General features: G+C 35.4%; 1 protein-coding gene across 1 annotated transcript; it reads left to right on the top strand.

Annotated features, from left to right (window-relative positions):
- The first annotated feature begins 13,424 nt into the window (after positions 1 to 13,424).
- On the top strand, positions 13,425 to 14,408 carry LOC149837696 (putative carboxylesterase 2). Its single transcript, XM_090008102.1, has one exon. The coding sequence runs from the start codon at positions 13,425 to 13,427 to the stop codon at positions 14,406 to 14,408; it is 984 nt and encodes a 327-aa protein (XP_089864228.1).
- Positions 14,409 to 18,234: the final 3,826 nt, after the last annotated feature.

Genomic DNA, 18,234 nt, shown 5'->3' with positions numbered 1-18,234 from the left:
TACAATTCAAAAATGTAACGACTACTTTTTATGAGCTATATAAACACACACACATAAACTATTCAAACAAGAGGAATGAAATAGACGTGTGAGCTTACAAAGAGAAAAATATTCTATTCGTGATTTGAAAAAGAGAGCCTTGAAAAAGAAAGAGAAAAAGAAAAAGAAAAAGAAAGAAAAGAGAAAAAGTCAAGTCCAGCTCTTTGACAAAGAGTATCCTCTGAGTGACAAAACAGAACATTCTTAGAATCCTTCATTCGTGCATTCATATCATTCTGAAGGTTCTATAGGAAGTATTGTAACTCTGTTATTCACTGTATTCCTTCTTTGTTTAAAGAAGTAGACCTCTGTGAAAGAGGGTGTTGCCCTTCTCTGTTGGGAGAAGAAGACCTCTTAGGAAGAGGGTGTGCCCCTTCTCTGTTGAGAGAAGAAGACCTCTTGGGAAGAGGGTGTTGTACTATTTATCCGGTAACTCGGATGTTATAGTGGAATCTCAAGTGGTTTGCTTGGGGACTGGATGTAGGTCTGGATATTGACCGAACCAGTATAACTTCTGTGTTTTATGTGTTGTGCCTTATTGCTTAATTATTTTATTTTATCGATCATAATCATATTTCACTATTCACCCCCCCTCTAGTGGAATTTCATTTGGTATCAGAGCAGGTTTGCTGGTTTCGACGTAACAAGTCTCCCAGCACAAATGGCATCTACCTCTTATGCTCGTGATATTGAAGGTCAACACGCATCTCGTCCTCCCTTCTTCAATGGCTCCAACTATGGATATTGGAAGTGCAGAATGGCTATCTTTCTCAAATCCATAGACTTTGCTGTATGGAAAATTGTTGAGCATCCATACACATCTCCATCCGCAGACTATAACTTATGGTCTGATGAAGAAAAGAAAATGGCAAACTTAAATGCAAAGGCTATGAATGCCTTATATTGTGCCATTGATCAAAATGAATTCAACAGAATATCTATATGTGAATCTGCATATGACATTTGGCATTCTTTGGAGGTGATTCATGAAGGAACCAACAAAGTTAAAGAAGCCAAAATATCATCTCTTGTTAGAAAATATGAGTTGTTCAAAATGAACAAAGATGAACTCATCACAGAGATGTTTACCAGATTCACCAACGATCTCAAATCTCTGGGTGTAACATATTCCCAGACTGAAAAGGTGAAGAAAATCTTGAGATCTCTCACAACTGATTGGGAGAGAAAGACCACTGCTATTGAAGAAGCTCAAGATTTATCTAAGCTTACATTGGACGACTTAATAGGCAATCTTATGGCCTATGAAGTCCACATGAAAGAAAGAAGGGAAGAAGAGCAACCAGTAAAGAAAACTCTAGCTTTCCCAGCCCTATCTGAGAATGAAGACTCAGATAAAGAATCAGAAATTGCGCTGCTTACCAGAAAATTCCAGCGCTTCATGAGAAGGAACCGACTTCCAAATAGGCACAAGGAAAGAAAAGATCTTAAAGAAGATCCCATGTGCTTTCAGTGTAATAAGCCAGGGCACTTAAAACGTGACTGTCCCCTTCTCAAAAGAAAGTCCAAGACTGAGGAACCAAAGAAGAGGTTCTTCAAGAAAAAGGCTCTGCATGCTCAATGGGATGATTCAGAACCATCCACTAGTGAAGAGTCAAGTGATGATGAAGCCGAAACTGCAAATATGTGCTTCATGGCAAACGAAAGTTCGGTAAGTGAAATCTCTGATTTTTCCTTTGAAGAACTTCTAGATGCTTTTCAAGAACTATTTGAAGAATCTAGAAAATTGAGTTTCAAAAATAAAGCTTTAAAATCTGAAAATTTAGAGCTTTCTCACAAGAATGAAAAGCTCAGCAGTGAAAATTCTGAGTTGAAAAAGAAAAATCTTTTGCTTATATCTGAAATTTCTTCTACTAGCTCCAAAACTAAAGATATGCAAGTAGAAATTTCAGAGCTAAAAAGTAAAACTGAGAACCTCATGAAAACGGTTTTCAAGTTTACTAAAGGTAAAGAGAACTTGGATAAACTCTTAACCTCTCAGAAGGTCTCCTTTTACAAGAATGGGATTAGCTATTCTCATTTCAAAAAACCTTCTTGTATAAATCAAAAGACCACATTTGTGAAAAGTTCATCTGAACCAAATAAGGAGTATTATATTGATAATCTTTTTAACTCCTCTAAAGAGATAGACAAACCCAAATCCAAATGGATATGGGTTCCAAAGTCTAACAAAAAAGGACCCGATTGGGTACCAAAAAGAAGATTTACTTAATGTTTTGCAGGCTCCAAAGAAGAACAGATGGATACTAGATAGTGGATGTTCAAAGCACATGACAGGACATCCAGACCTTTTTGCTGTTCTTCATCATAAAGAAGGAGGAACCGTCACCTTTGGAGATAACAACAAAGGTTTGATAATTGGTATTGGAAATATTGGTAACATAAACAAACCTCTTATCAAAGATGTTCTCCTTGTTAAAGGCTTAAAACATAACCTACTAAGTATCAGTCAAATGTGTGACACAGGTTATAATGTTAGCTTTAATCATGATGCATGCCTCATAGCTGACACAAATGAAAACATCATCTTAAAAGGTATAAGAAAGAATAATATATACGAACTATACCTAGAAAACATCACAGAACATTGTCTTATAGCTAATAATGACACTCAACATCTATGGCACATGAGAATGGGCCATGTCAATTCAAAATACATGTCCAAACTAGCTAAAAATAAATTAGTACGTGGGTTACCCAACATATCTTTTAAAAAGGATTATTTTTGTGATGCATGTCAATTAGGAAAATTGTCAAAATCTCCTTTCAAATCAAAAAATGTCATCTCAAGTAAAAGACCTTTAGAGCTTCTCCACCTGGACCTTTTTGGTCCTTCTAGGGTAGCTAGCCTTAATCATAATAGATATGTTTTTGTCATTGTAGATGATTACTCAAGATTTACTTGGGTAATATTTTTGAAAAACAAAAGTGACACGTTTTGTAAGTTTGAAATCTTATGTAAAAAATTACAAAACGAAAAATCATGTTCTATTGTTAAAATCCGTAGTGACCATGGAGGAGAATTTGAAAATGAACTCTTTGAAAATTTTTGTAACTTGCATGGTATTTCTCATAACTTTGCCTTCCCTAGAGCTGCACCTCAAAATGGTGTAGTAGAAAGAAAGAATAGAACCCTTCAGGAATCTGCCAGGACTATGCTCCAACAAAATAATCTTGTAAAATCTTTTTGGGCAGAAGCTGTTAATACTGCATGCTATATAACAAATAGAGTTCTCATTAGACCCTTATTAAATAAAACTCCCTATGAACTATTCTATGACAGAACTCCAAGAATAGACTACTTCAAAGTCTTTGGATGTAAATGCTTTATCCTAAACACAAAAGATAGCCTGGATAAGTTTGATGCTAAATCTGTTGAAGGCATATTCTTAGGATATTCAAGTCATAGTAAAGCATACAGAGTTTTCAATAAGTGTCATAATACTATTGAAGAATCTATGCATGTTAGTTTTTGTGAATCTATTGATCAATCTGTTCATATACAAACTAATGATGATGTTGAAAGTACAGATTTATTTTTAGATAACACAGCTAAGTCTAATGAAGATGATCACCAAAGAACCTTTGTCGATATCAAAGATCATCCTCAAAAGCAGATTTTGGGAGAACTAACAAAGGGGGTTCAAACTAGAGCTCAGCTAGAACGGATTGCAAACATGGCATTCATTTCTCAACTTGAACCAAAGAAGATTGATGAAGCCATCATTGATGAGTTCTGGATGCTAGCCATGACTGAAGAACTGAATCAATTCCAAAGAAATGACGTTTGGGATCTTGTGCCGAGACCAAAGGATCATCCAATCATTGGGACAAGATGGATCTTCAGAAACAAGCTAGACGAAACAGGTAATGTTATAAGAAACAAGGCCAGACTAGTAGCTCAAGGATACAACCAGGAGGAAGGTATTGACTTTGATGAAACATTTGCTCCTGTTGCTAGACTTGAATCTATTAGAATGCTCTTAGCATATGCAAGCTATATGGATTTCAAATTATTTCAAATGGATGTTAAAAGTGCTTTCTTAAATGGTTTTATAAATGAAGAAGTCTATGTAAAACAACCTCCAGGATTTGAAAATGAACAATACCCAGATCATGTTTTTAAACTCAAACGTGCTTTGTATGGTTTGAAACAAGCACCTCGTGCTTGGTACGAAAGACTTAAAACCTTTTTATTAAAAACTGGTTTTTCTGTTGGCAAAGCAGATTCTACACTATTTGTCAAAGTAGTGGATAATCATACCCTAATTGTTCAAATCTATGTCGACGACATCATCTTTGGATCTTCTAACAGCACTCTCTGTGAAGATTTTTCTAAGTCCATGCAGAAGGAATTCGAAATGAGTATGATGGGAGAACTCACCTACTTTCTTGGACTGCATATTAAGCAAACCAAGGATGGAGTTTTCATCAACCAATCTAAGTATGCTCATGAACTTCTGAAGAGGTTCAACATGAACTCAACTGTTTCAAAATCCACTCCTATGAGCACTACTACTGTGTTGGACAAAGATGAAGATGGTAAGACTGTTGATACAAAGGTATACCGAGGTATGATAGGATCACTTCTTTATTTAACTGCTAGCCGTCCAGATATAATGTTTAGTGTTTGCTTGTGTGCTAGATTCCAGTCAAACCCAAAAGAATCACATCTTAAAGCTGTAAAAAGAATAATGAGATATTTAAAAGACACAGTTGATTTTGGATTATTCTATTCAAAATCCTCTACATTTGATCTAATCTCATACAGTGATGCTGACTTTGCTGGAAGTAAATCTGACAGAAAAAGCACAAGTGGAACATGTCACATGCTAGGGCACTCACTGGTATCATGGTTCAGTAAGAAACAGAATTGTGTATCATTATCAACTACTGAAGCCGAATACATTGCTGCTAGCCTAGCTTGTACTCAAGTTATCTGGATGAAACAAACATTAAAAGATTTTGATTTAAATTTTGAAAACACAACTATTTTTTTGTGATAATACAAGTGCTATAAACCTATCTAAGAATCCTATTTTACACTCACGAACTAAGCACATTCAAATAAGACACCACTTCTTAAGAGAACAAGTCTTAAACAACATAATTAAACTAGAATTCATACCCACTAATCAACAGTTAGCAGACATATTCACTAAACCATTAAGGCATGAAGACTTCACACGAATTAGAAGAGAACTAGGAATATGTAAACTAAGTGACTTATAAATTAATCACACTTAATATAATACTTCTTATAAGTTTTGTTAAAATCTTATTTTAAAAGTCTTTTTCTTCTTATCGATTTTTGTTAGTCAAACTAGGTTTCCATATTCACGTATACTCTAAACTCTTATAAGACACATTCTTTATGTCTTTCAACTTGTCATCTTTCAAGTACACATCCATAATGATTCCTTGTCCTATCTCCTTTCACTCATATCCATAAGAACTAATTATATTCAAAGCTATCATGACATTGTTCACATCACTCATCTCATATCTCCTTTATTATTTGTTGTCCTTTTGTGAAAACTTCTCTTACGATAAGTTGATTCACCTTCAACATGATAACATATTATTTTATGAGAAATCTTACTTTTCAATTTTTAGTCAAAATCGAATGATGTTTTTTTTGGTTCTTTTTACCTTCTTCTTCTAAAGATCTAGTTGCTATGTTTTTTTTTTTACGTATAAATGTTACTATATCATTTGTTATATCATATAGTATGTACACTCTATTTTTATCATGTCTTCTTTTCCTCTTATCAACACTTCACTAAGACATTAATGCCCTTCATGAAAAATTCAAATGATTATCCTCTCGTACCACCTTTTAAGTTATTATATTTCACATAAATTTTTACTATATCATCTATTATATCATAGCCTAAGAACAATCTATTATCATCTCTTCATGGTTTACATCTTTTACGAAAAAGTACTGTAAAATTCTCTTTTCAAAAACTTGTACGTTTTGTATCACCATTTTATCTCTCTCTCTACATTATACGAAGTTCCTTTTCATCCGTGACCATGACTCTCTCATATATTTTATATCTCTCTCAAATCGAGATTCATTAAAACCTTGTCCTTCACTCCACCTTTTGTCATACAATTTCTATCCAACTTCAAGTGATTGGTGTCCTTTATGACCACTCTCATTTCTTTTACATATCCGTATCACCCTCCTTTATATCTATTCACACTCCTTTCACGTATATCAAAATATACACTTCTTAAATAAGAAATTATTGCATTTCCTCATACTCTCATGTTTGTCCTATTCCAAACTCCCTCTTCACGATTTTGGAAAGCTTTCACATAAAGTAAATTCTTGAAAAAGTTGTTTGTTCTTATTAGGCCATTATTCACTCTCTATTCCTCATGATCTTCACGAAACACTTTAAAAACTCTTGAATCATTCTTTCTCTTACGTTTAATATGACACTCCATACTCAATTCATGACTCTTCTCACTATCCAACAGGATTGCCCATAGTAAATTTGTTACATATATATAGAAAAATTATTTCGAAACTATGTCCTTCTTAATATCTATGCTAATATAATACACTTTCTTCCAAAATTGATTTGATTTGTCATTCACGAGTCTCTTATTTTACAACTCACGCATTTCCTCATTTCATATCAACAATTATTTTTCCTTCTATTTAATCAATTGGTTCATCTCTTACCATTCCATTCGATCTTTTCTATCCTCATACAAATTTTCTCTCGATTCTAGCTCCTTTCTCTCCTAGTCCTTTATTTTCAAGATACTCGAAAATGACTTCCTCTTCTACCAATGTGATCACCTCCGCCGATCTAAGGTATCCTGATTTGTTTCACACCTACACCTCACTCTGCTCTCGCCCCATTCATGAAGGAAAATTGATCAACTTTGACGACTTCATGTTCTTCGACTTAGACACCTATCTCCCCGAACTCAAACCTCTCATAGGATCTTCATCCCCAGCCGCCTATTATCCTGAACTAGTTCGACTGTTTTATACCAACTTCTCTTCTGATCATGAACAAACCTCAATCACCAGCAAAGTCCGAGGACAGCTGATGATTTTCAATGCTTCCGACCTAGGTAGAATTCTAAATCTACCTTCCACCGGTACCGACCTTAACGCCATAGTACCAATCGACCGATCGGTACTTCGAAAAATACTTCTTTGCACCAACTGCTACCAACTTCCGTGGCACATGAGGAATCTCCAACCTCAAGCTCAGCTACTTGCCCAGATTCTTCTCCACAACCTCTATCCCAAGCATCCCCGCCAGGGATTAGTTCCTCGAAAAATCTCTCTTCTTATCTACGCAATCCTTTCTTCTCTTTCGATAAATTGGTCATCCATTATTTTCGACCTTTTTATTCGTTATCAGAAATTTGAGCCTCTTCTTTTTGGGTGTTTTATAACTCCCATTCTCAAATACTTCCAAGTACCACTTCACAACGAAGTCATCCTCCGACCCTCTCACGTCCTCGATGCTACCACCTTCAATCTAAGGTCCCTGCACATGCCCGGCTCTGATGAAGCAGATCCACTGTCCTCCTTCAATTACTTTTCTGCTATGATGGATATCGAGCAAACTCAAGATCGAATCCTTCGTAATCAAGCCCTGTTGCAGCAGACTCGCAAGCGGAATCGTGCCAACCGGACAACTTCACCTTCTCCACCCTCGAGATAGACTCATTTTTTTATTATATTTGGTCTATAATAATTTTTTATTACTCTGATCCCTCCTTTTTGTCCATGACAAAGGGGGAGAAAACCTGTCTCTTTAAACATTATTTCACCTTTTTTATCATATTATTATTTCTATGCATAATGTCTTTTTGACAGGGGGAGCATATTTTGTCATCATCAAAAAGGGGGAGAATGTTGAGAAACTCGGTTTTGATGTCACATAATATGATACACTGTCTTATTTGATTTTGTATGATATGATAACATGTTCTCTTGAAATAATGTTATATTATGACTAAATATGTTTTGCCTTAAATCTAACGAGTATTTGATGCAAGGATATCTCACCCAATAAGGATGGAGACTTCCTGTTCAAGTACAACTATGGTGCAATCATACTCCTTGAAGAAAAAGCTTGATGAGCCATGCTTTCCTAAAGTTCAAATGAAGAAATCGGCTACCTCAAGTTGAAGATTTTTTCTTCTTTAGAGTCATATGTAACAGAACCTTCAGGAACTTGCATATTGCATATTACATACTCATTCATACATACTATATCATAAAAGTATACGATAGTTTCAAAAAGGTTCTTTTTTGAAAACCAACAAGTGTACCTTCTTACAACCTTTTTATGAAAAAGATATTTTGTCATATAATAATTGCACCTTCTTACAACCTTTTATGAAAAAGATATTTTGTCATATAATAATTGTACCTTCTTACAACCTTTTATGAAAAAGACATTTTGTCATTATACCTTACACTATATACAAGACAACACAAAATCGGCTACATAAGAAGAACAAATAAAATATGTTTTTGAAAAGACTTAAGATATCTTCTTTAAAATATTTTTTAATACAAGAAGAAGACAAAAACATAAATCGGCTACACAAAAGAAATAAAATATGTTTTTGAAAAGACTTAAGATATCTTCTTTAAAATATTTCTTAATACAAGAAGAAGACAAAAACATAAATCGGCTACACAAAAGAAAAACAAATAAAATATGTTTTTAAAGGACTCTAGTTACTTTTTCTCATAACTATAGAATGTCGACTTACTTGAAGTCATCATTCTCTTTACAAAGCATTAAATACCTTCTGTAACAAATCCCTTCTAAATATCCTTCCCAAAGAATGTCGACCTTCTTTTTGGATCCTCATTCTCTCTGGAGACTTTAAAATACACTACATAAAGAACATACTTGACATGACTATGTACAAATAAATATCTCAAAGCACTCATAGTACTTACACTCATTTAAAGTAAAAAAGTACTAATGTACCTCAAATCATTAATTAGAATAAAAACAAAACTACAACCCAACGTTCAAATGTACTATTGTAAGAAATAGACTTTCTTACATAAAATATGTATTACCTAAAACACTACAACGACTAGTGTACCCTCTATCTTACTCTTCTAGAAAAAGGCATTCTCGATCTTCTCTAAAAGATATTTTTAAAAAAGACATAACATTTCATATTTCAAAAAGTTACAATTCCAAAATGTAACGACTACTTTTTATGAGCTATATAAACACACACACATAAACTATTCAAACAAGAGGAATGAAATAGACGTGTGAGCTTACAAAGAGAAAAATATTCTATTCGTGATTTGAAAAAGAGAGCCTTGAAAAAGAAAGAGAAAAAGAAAAAGAAAAAGAAAGAAAAGAGAAAAAGTCAAGTCCAGCTCTTTGACAAAGAGTATCCTCTGAGTGACAAAACAGAACATTCTTAGAATCCTTCATTCGTGCATTCATATCATTCTGAAGGTTCTATAGGAAGTATTGTAACTCTGTTATTCACTGTATTCCTTCTTTGTTTAAAGAAGTAGACCTCTGTGAAAGAGGGTGTTGCCCTTCTCTGTTGGGAGAAGAAGACCTCTTAGGAAGAGGGTGTGCCCCTTCTCTGTTGAGAGAAGAAGACCTCTTGGGAAGAGGGTGTTGTACTATTTATCCGGTAACTCGGATGTTATAGTGGAATCTCAAGTGGTTTGCTTGGGGACTGGATGTAGGTCTGGATATTGACCGAACCAGTATAACTTCTGTGTTTTATGTGTTGTGCCTTATTGCTTAATTATTTTATTTTATCGATCATAATCATATTTCACTATTCACCCCCCCTCTAGTGGAATTTCAGTAAGTATCTGCTCTAAACTAATAAAATTAACTCAAATGAATAAAGTGAACAAATAAAAAGAGAGAACGAAGAAACAAACACATTTTTTTTACTCGGGGTTCGTCTTTAAGCTTTAGAGTTCTTTTTATCCGTTTGGCAGCACTTTTATAGGAAAGTGAGGGTTTTCTGCAATTATTCTGGTAGAACCTCCATGCAAGTGAGAAAGATCAAAGAGGCAGGTGGTGACGGTCTTGCGTTCGTTTTTCTCAGTGTCAGTGCTTGGACATCTCTTCCTCCTCTTGATCATAGGAGTGTGCCCCTATTTGTAGGTGTTCGGAATGGATCCAGATCATAGAAATTTTCGAGTTTGAATTGGTCCAAATGGATCCATGATCATCCTGGATAAGATATTGGGAGGAGTCCTTGAGAGAAAGTTTATCTGGAGATAATATTCCCTCAAAAATGTTCAAAAGTGGTTGGAGATGAGACAAATGTGCCTCATTTGCTCAAACTAATTGGATGGGTAAGTGGGTTTGTCTATTCGGAAATGGATGACTAAACAAGTTTGGTTGTCCTTTGAAAACAGGATAAGCCAAATGTCGAATAAACTGAGATAGTCGTCTAGTGTCGGACTGCTAAACTGAGATAATTGTACAGGGTCAGACCATTAAACTGAGATAGTCGTCTAGTGTCGGATCGCTAAACCGAGATAGACATCCAGTGTCAGACTGCTAAACTGAAATAGTCATCTAGTGTCAGACCACTAAACTGAGATAGCCGTCTAGGGTCAGACTGCTAAACTGAGATAGCCGTCCAATGTCGGGTCGCTAAACTGAGATAGCCGTCCAGCGGATCCTCAGGGTTTTCTCATGCTGTCCTCTTTGTAAACTCCAACTTGCAGGTGGATTCTTCCAAAAGTATTTTGGGCATCTTCAGAAAATTAAGTGTCTAGAGGTTCTCACCACAATTTTCATGGAGATGTTTGATCATTAATAAAGCGACTCTTTTCTTCTTTCCTATAAAAAAGGGTTTCTTTCATTGGAAATGATACAAAACACTCTTAGTAAAACTTATGGGCCTCTTTCATAGGAAATGGCATGAAACAAACACCCCTTTAATGTATCATAAAAAAAAAATGTAAATTCCAACAACAAATAACCCTTTAACCTTAGAATTAGGGTGTCCCATGACGGCATGACATGATCCTATTGGACAAAAGGTCACGTGATTTTCTTCAGCCATGTGCAAAGTTGCATTTTCAAACGCTTCATCTTTTCTTGGAAGCTTCCAATTACATCTCCCATTGTATGTTTGCTTGAACTTTATAGATGATAGCAAGTGGTGGTTTACGTGGGGAATTGTTTTCGCATGATAAAGGCGATTCCTACTGGGGATATCATTTTCATATGCTTTTTAAGAAATTTGCTTTAACTTGAAGCCTTCTTATGCAACCAGCACAAGAATGCTGGGTGTAGTCTGTGAAGGTTCCAGAGAAAGATGATAAATCTGAAATCTGCATTTTAGATTATGACAGAACTTGCAATTTCCTGCTCATCCTAAGTTTCTAGATAACTGAGCACATCACAATATTTCAGCTTTATCCTTTTCTATATAAAGGGGAGGAACCAAACCCTCTACAGAAATACACAAGGATCACCAAATCTTATATGAAACAATGTATTTTCCTCGTGAACAATACTTGATGTTACGTTGAAAGTTGATGTGACATCTGCCTTTAGAAAAAAAAGAACCAAGTTTTGATAACATATGCTTCATTTTGTGAGAATCTTTATTTGGATTTCACGTGATTGAAAGATCAACGGCTGTAAATACATCAAACCTGTTTGACTCAAAACAATATGTTTTTTTTTCTCGTAAAAAAACAAGATTCGTGCAATTCCTACGATATCATATTGAGTTGATACAACTTGTATCATCAGATTTCAACTAGATTGTACATACACACAATTGTACCAAAATATATCCCACTTATCTAGAGAAACATGAAAAACCAAAAAGTTGAGTTTTACATTATGACAACTTGCAAGTTCCACTTCATCCTACTTTTCTGGATAAGTGAGACATCCAAACATTCCACATCACAATATTTCAGCTTATCCTACTTTTCTTATAAAGCTAGGATCCAACCTTCTAAAATAAATACAATGATTACCAAATCTTATATGAACAATGAATTCTCCACTTTGACACATTAAAAGATGATGTGACATCTGCAAATGTCTTATAGCATATCATATAGCAGCCTCTCATGATGGGCTTATCACGTATAGATGATCCTTTAATCACTGAGATTAGTTTGGTAAATCCCATTTACTAAAACTAAAGTGACCATTGAAAAGACAGTGTGCATCTGATGCCATTACATGATTCTTTCTAGATAAAATGGATTATCTTTCTTCAATGATAACATGTGTTTATCTTTTCTCTGGATAATGATATACAGCATCATTCTAGTCCCCCACAATAGATCTTGTACAACTCGTTTACCTTTATCCAGGTGAAGGAAGGGGCCTATCCCCTAGCTTGTTTATCAGAAAAGAAAAAAAAAAGTTTACATTTGCCCATATGCATCTCAGAAAGGGTAATGTAAAACAGAGATTGAACAGTGCCCTCTGTGACATAGAATATGTGCTTGGAACACTGGATCAAGACCAACTGGGTCAGATCATGAGATATATTCTCTAAAGCAAGCAATAGAAGAGGTTCTATGTCCATTGAATGCAACTCAATGGGGGTGTTAAGTTCCAAATTTGTGTATGTAAGTCCAACAAACCTAATGCAAAATGGACCTTATTATATAGTAATAATACCCATGTCCTATTTGTTGATTTCACTCCACATCAAATTGGACTAACCCAGTTGCAGAAGGAATCAGATTAATCGCCTCAAAAACCTTTCAAAGATTCCCAAATCTTAATCAGGTCAATTCATCAGAAGAAAAAAAAATCATCCAAGTTGATTGAGTTGCAAAAAAGGTCTTCTATGCATATTGATTTGGTCCCCAAAAGTGCATGAGAATAGATCTGATACAACTTGGACCACCCACTCAAGTCCTTTCCTGGCTAAGTTAATTGAGTTCCAACCTGATTTGAGATCACTAGGAAATGAATCACAACAATGTGAGTATTAAGTCGTCTCTCTTTGAGCAGATTGAAGCCATCAATTTTTGAAATTTTTGTTTGTCCAAGTGGAAGTTGCGACACTTTGGCCATAGAACTTTTTGGATTTTCTATTCATAATATCTTAAAAATGAAAGAAAATATTGGATTATTCTAACAGAAGCCTTTGACTTTGAGTTCAATCATGTGAGTTTGCCTTGTCAACCTTCCATTATATCAATTTATTAGAGCATATCCAATGATCCTTTTGCCATTATAAATATCCCTACATCCCTCAGAATTCTCTTCATCAACAAAGTACCATTTCCTTTCTTGCATAGGAAACTTCACTTGCTAAGAAGTTGCCTTCACTAACAAAGGAAATAGAAACTGATCCCTTGAGCTCAACCAAGCACCATTATGGCCACTAAGCCCAAGCAAGTGGAACTAGAGGCCAAGCCACTGAGGGTATACACAGATGGCACAGTTGAAAGAGCTCCCCAACCTGTGGCTAAAGCTTCTCAAGTCACAGTGGATGGTGTGTCTAGTAAAGATGTTGTTATCAAGCCCATTACAGGGGTTACATGCCGCATATACAAGCCGCGTACTAGAGAGGCATCGACAAGGCTACCCTTGTTGTTTTACTTCCATGGCGGTGGATTCTGCACTGGCTCATCATCTCAAGTTCAGACCCATAACCTCCTTCAATGTCTTTGCAAAAGAACTGGAACCATTGTCGTCTCCGTGGACTACCGTCTCTCCCCGGAGTATCGCCTCCCTACCCAGTATGAAGATTGCCTAGATGCACTCATTTGGGCTGCTAAGGGTGAGGATAACTGGATCTCTAGACACGGGAACCTCACCGAGTGTTTCATGTCCGGAGAAAGCTCTGGTGGGACTATTGTGCACCATGTTGGTGTTAGATTTGCTAGTATGAGTGCTGAGACAAGGCCCAAGTTGGTCATAAGAGGGCTCATTCTAGTTCAGCCCTTCTTTGGGAGTCAAGAGAGGACACCCTATGAGGAGGACTATGTGAAACAAGGGGGCCAGCATGAGCTCTTGGCTAGATGGTATGACATTTTTTGGAAGCTTAGCCTTCCCCAAGGAGCTGATAAAGACAGTCCATATTGTAACCCGAAGGCACACATCTTGAACCTTGTGAGCCCAATCAAGGTTTCACCTATGTTCATTGCTCTAGCAGGTCTTGACTTGCTAAAGGATAGAGGATTTATGTATGCTGAGTTAGCAAGGACCCACATGAAGTCAAAGGTAGAGGTGATGGTGGAAGAAGACCAAGATCACGGTTATCATATACATCAACCCAATTCTCCCCAAATAAACCGCCTTATAAATCGGATTTCCATGTTTATTAGCACCCATTCATCTGCATATATTGAGGGTTAAGGGTCTTAATGTATGTCATGGAGGTAGATTATATGGGTGATGCATGTACCTTTCTGATGAATGGTGTTGCATGAAATAATCATAAAACAACACTTTTTTATTATGTGATTGCTATGAAAAAAAAGTGCTTCATGGGCTTGATGGAGTTAGACTTTATGATTATATAGCAATAATTGCATCTGATGCTAAACTTGTCTTATGCTGAGCATTCATGCAATCTCAGTGTTTTAAGCAATGTTGTCAGTATAGTTGAGAATGGGCTGATATTCGTATCCTATCAGTGAAAAACCGATTCACAACTGCTTCAGATTCGGATTTTTTTTCAAAATAAATCAAAAAATGCTGGATTTTTTTAAATATTTTATGACACTAACTGCTGGTTAAAAGTTGGCTGATTCAGGCCCTAATCGGAATTGCCCATTCACCTGAATAGTTGGCCTACAAATTACATGGCCGATACGAATTGGACAATATTGGTTTTAGCTTTTTAGTGTACCTCAAATAAATATATCTTTATGTGCTATCAAGAGGGTTGTGAATAAAGTTTAATATCTTGTTTCGAGAGTGGTCAATAAAAAAAGTGACAACATAAAAAGGACACATCTCTCCACCACCACCACCACCACCCTCTCAATAATCCATGCAAGAGAGGGAGGTCGAACCATGGTCATCTCATGTGAAATGACAAACTATGCTCACTTCTAACCAGGAAGAAGGAGCCCTTGTAGGCAACTCAATGCATTATTTGTTAGGAAACACCCTTCGACCTACCCATGGATCAAAGAAACAAGCACGAAAAAAACAAAGAAAACAACTACACATAAAAACAAGGATTTTACGTCGTTCTACTAAAACTGCCCAAGTCCACGATCACACTGAGCCTTCTTTTATTGATTGGGATACACAAGTTCTAAGTCTTTTTACTTGAAACTCGTACGGGTGGTCATTTTAACAAACTTTGACATCATGGATGTCTTCATCATGATCAAATTAGAAAGAATCGACCCTTGAATTATATTTTTTTAAGGTATCAATCCTAACAAATCCAACATAGATGTTTGAAAAATATCATTCAAAAGTCAGTTTCTTAGTCCCTTGAAAATAAGGAAAACTTAGTAGATATATATAGATTAGGACTAAAATGTGGTGATCATTTAATAATTACGCAAGAATTTAACTGATAATTTGTCCAAGAAAATGAATCACTAACTAACAATCATGTTAATGAAAAAAAAACTGCCAATAATTTGCATTGCTATTTACTACTAAGCAACATCTATATTTACAACGGTCACATGGATACTGATTATTTGAACGACCACTTGACACTGTTGCATAATGTTCAAGTCAATAAAGTAAAATATGGAAATTTATGGAGAGATGGACAAATGGGCCTTTGAAGAAGCAATCCACCGACATATACCAATGTAGTTTTTCTAAACAAAAAACAAAGAAAAGACAAACCAATGAAGTAGGACTTTCATTATCCTCATTTATTCAGTCTGATCATGCATTGACAAGGAACGGATCTGTCTCTCTCTCTTGTTGTAACATATCCAACCAATGATTAACGATTAAAGGATAAGTCCCAATTTTCCAACAATGACACAGAGGGAGCCATATTACATGAATTGGTAACGAGTATACTCTCTCTCTCTCTCTCTCTCTCTCTCTCTCTCTCTCTCTCTCTCTCTCTCTCTCTCTCTCTCTCTCTCGGCGGGGCCCATTAAGTGACTCAGTTCTCAGCATAGTGACAAATATCACGATATTTACGAAATTCTCGCGAAAAAAAATGCAAGAATTACTTTGAACATTTTAAACGGCTAAATCTCGCGAGATTTTTTTTGTGACATTTTCTCGCGATATTATCACAATATGTTTGTTACCCTTTTTATTTTACACGATTCTTTCAAAACTCTTAAAACCCTAAGTTTGCAAAAAACACAAAAACACAAATACTCTGTTATGCTGCAAAGGGCGACTTCAACCGGTTCATTTCTCCCTCTCTCTCATTGTTTGTATGTTCTTTGGTAATACAGTTATCCATTCTCTGATAGAATCTACAAGAGCAATACAGGCCAACCCTCATGGGTCTTGTTTTGTTCTTCCTTTTGGGGTGGGACCGTAGGAGTCCCACCGGGGACTCTCTTTTCTTCCGGCTTCTAAAACAAGGTATGAATTTTTTTTATGTAACGAAGGCAACGATTGCTTATTCTCAATTTTGTAGGATTTCTTTTTTTTTATATGCAAGCTAGGTTAATCTGATCCCCACCAGTTACACAACATACTATTGGGTTTGAGTTGCAACATCCCAAGACTCCCAACACATGGTGGCGCGCACTAACAGCTCTTACCAAACAAGTTGAGCGTCTATTTTTGTTGATTTATTGGTGATTGTGTAGGATTCTTATAGTAACATTGTCAATTGGGCATCTATTTTTGCTCTAACCAGCATTTTTTATCCTCTTTTTGCTTCAATTCTGCCTTTGGTGCATAAAAGTTGTATTCACATCAGTAATATGTAACTGATGTCTGGAATCAAATTGTGATGAGATGTATCTCACTTTATTCTCAATGTGTTTCCTGTACTCATCTAGCGTTGTAGCATCAATACACTGCAAATGAATCACAACAAATAATCATACAAGTAACAGTAAAATCTTCTATGTAATGCACATTACAAATATAAGCAAACACTCTCGTATATTCTGAAAGTTAAATCACCTGAAGGTCACCCCTTGCAAGAGCTGGTTTCAAAATATTTGCAGCATCTATTGCTCCCTCCTAGCCCCAATTAAAATATGCACTTTATCAATGAAAAGAATTATATCATCACTCTACTTAATTTCTTCCATCAATTTCTTCAATCTTTCTTCAATCAAATTGTGATGAGAAAATAACATGGTAGAACCATTCATAACATAGAGTTTACAATTGGTTAACATAATTTTTTTTACTATCATACAAAATGATGCTCTTAATCTATCGACCGACATGTGTTAAGATCAGATACATCTGCAAGGGGTAGGCTTTGTTATCTGTCGGTTACAAGAAGATTGAGGGCCCTCTAACTCTGCAAGGAGTTGACTTTGTTGTCTGCTCTTCATGACTAATCCATACCCATTATAATCACAAAGCAATGAACCTGTGGGGTAATGTAATCTAACACACACAAGCAAGCACACATATATTCTTGAGACAAGCAAGAAACTTTCACTTTGGGAGGTTATTACGACCTTAGCATGTGAAAGCAAGACATTAAGTGCAACAGTATGAGATTCACTTTGGGAGGTTATTACAACCTTATCATCACTTTGGCAAAATGTTATATTTTATGGTGTGCCAATTGTGTCTTCCCAAAACACATTCCATGGATCTTTGCAATAAGTATAAATTTGGCTATGTAAATGTGCATTTTTTATTAAAATATGCAAAATGTTTTGTTTTGATACATTATGTTAAATATTTAATCTGTTTTGATGTGTTCTATGTAAAAAAAAATATAGGAAGACCATGCTACACTACAATCAGATGGTCGATTACTTTACAACTATTGTAAGATAGACTTTCACGAGGAATAACAAGATTTAAGTATCATTTTATTTTTGTTTTTGATACTTGATTATATGATGATTTAGTTGATGCTTGATACTTATTTGAATGGAAGTACATTTGATGTAATACTTATTTGATGCTTGATAGTTTTTAGATATTGTTAGTGAGATTGAAAATAGATTTTATATTTTTTTCATGTAAAATTTAGTAAGTTTATTTTATTTGTTTTTTTATTTTTTAGATTTTTTAAGAATTTATTTGATTTTTTAAT

This window comes from Nuphar pumila, chromosome 5 (genome assembly GCF_984573655.1).
Source record: "Nuphar pumila chromosome 5, dmNupPumi1.hap1.1, whole genome shotgun sequence".
Lineage (NCBI taxonomy): Eukaryota > Viridiplantae > Streptophyta > Magnoliopsida > Nymphaeales > Nymphaeaceae > Nuphar > Nuphar pumila.
This window is presented reverse-complemented; position numbering and strand designations above follow the sequence as displayed.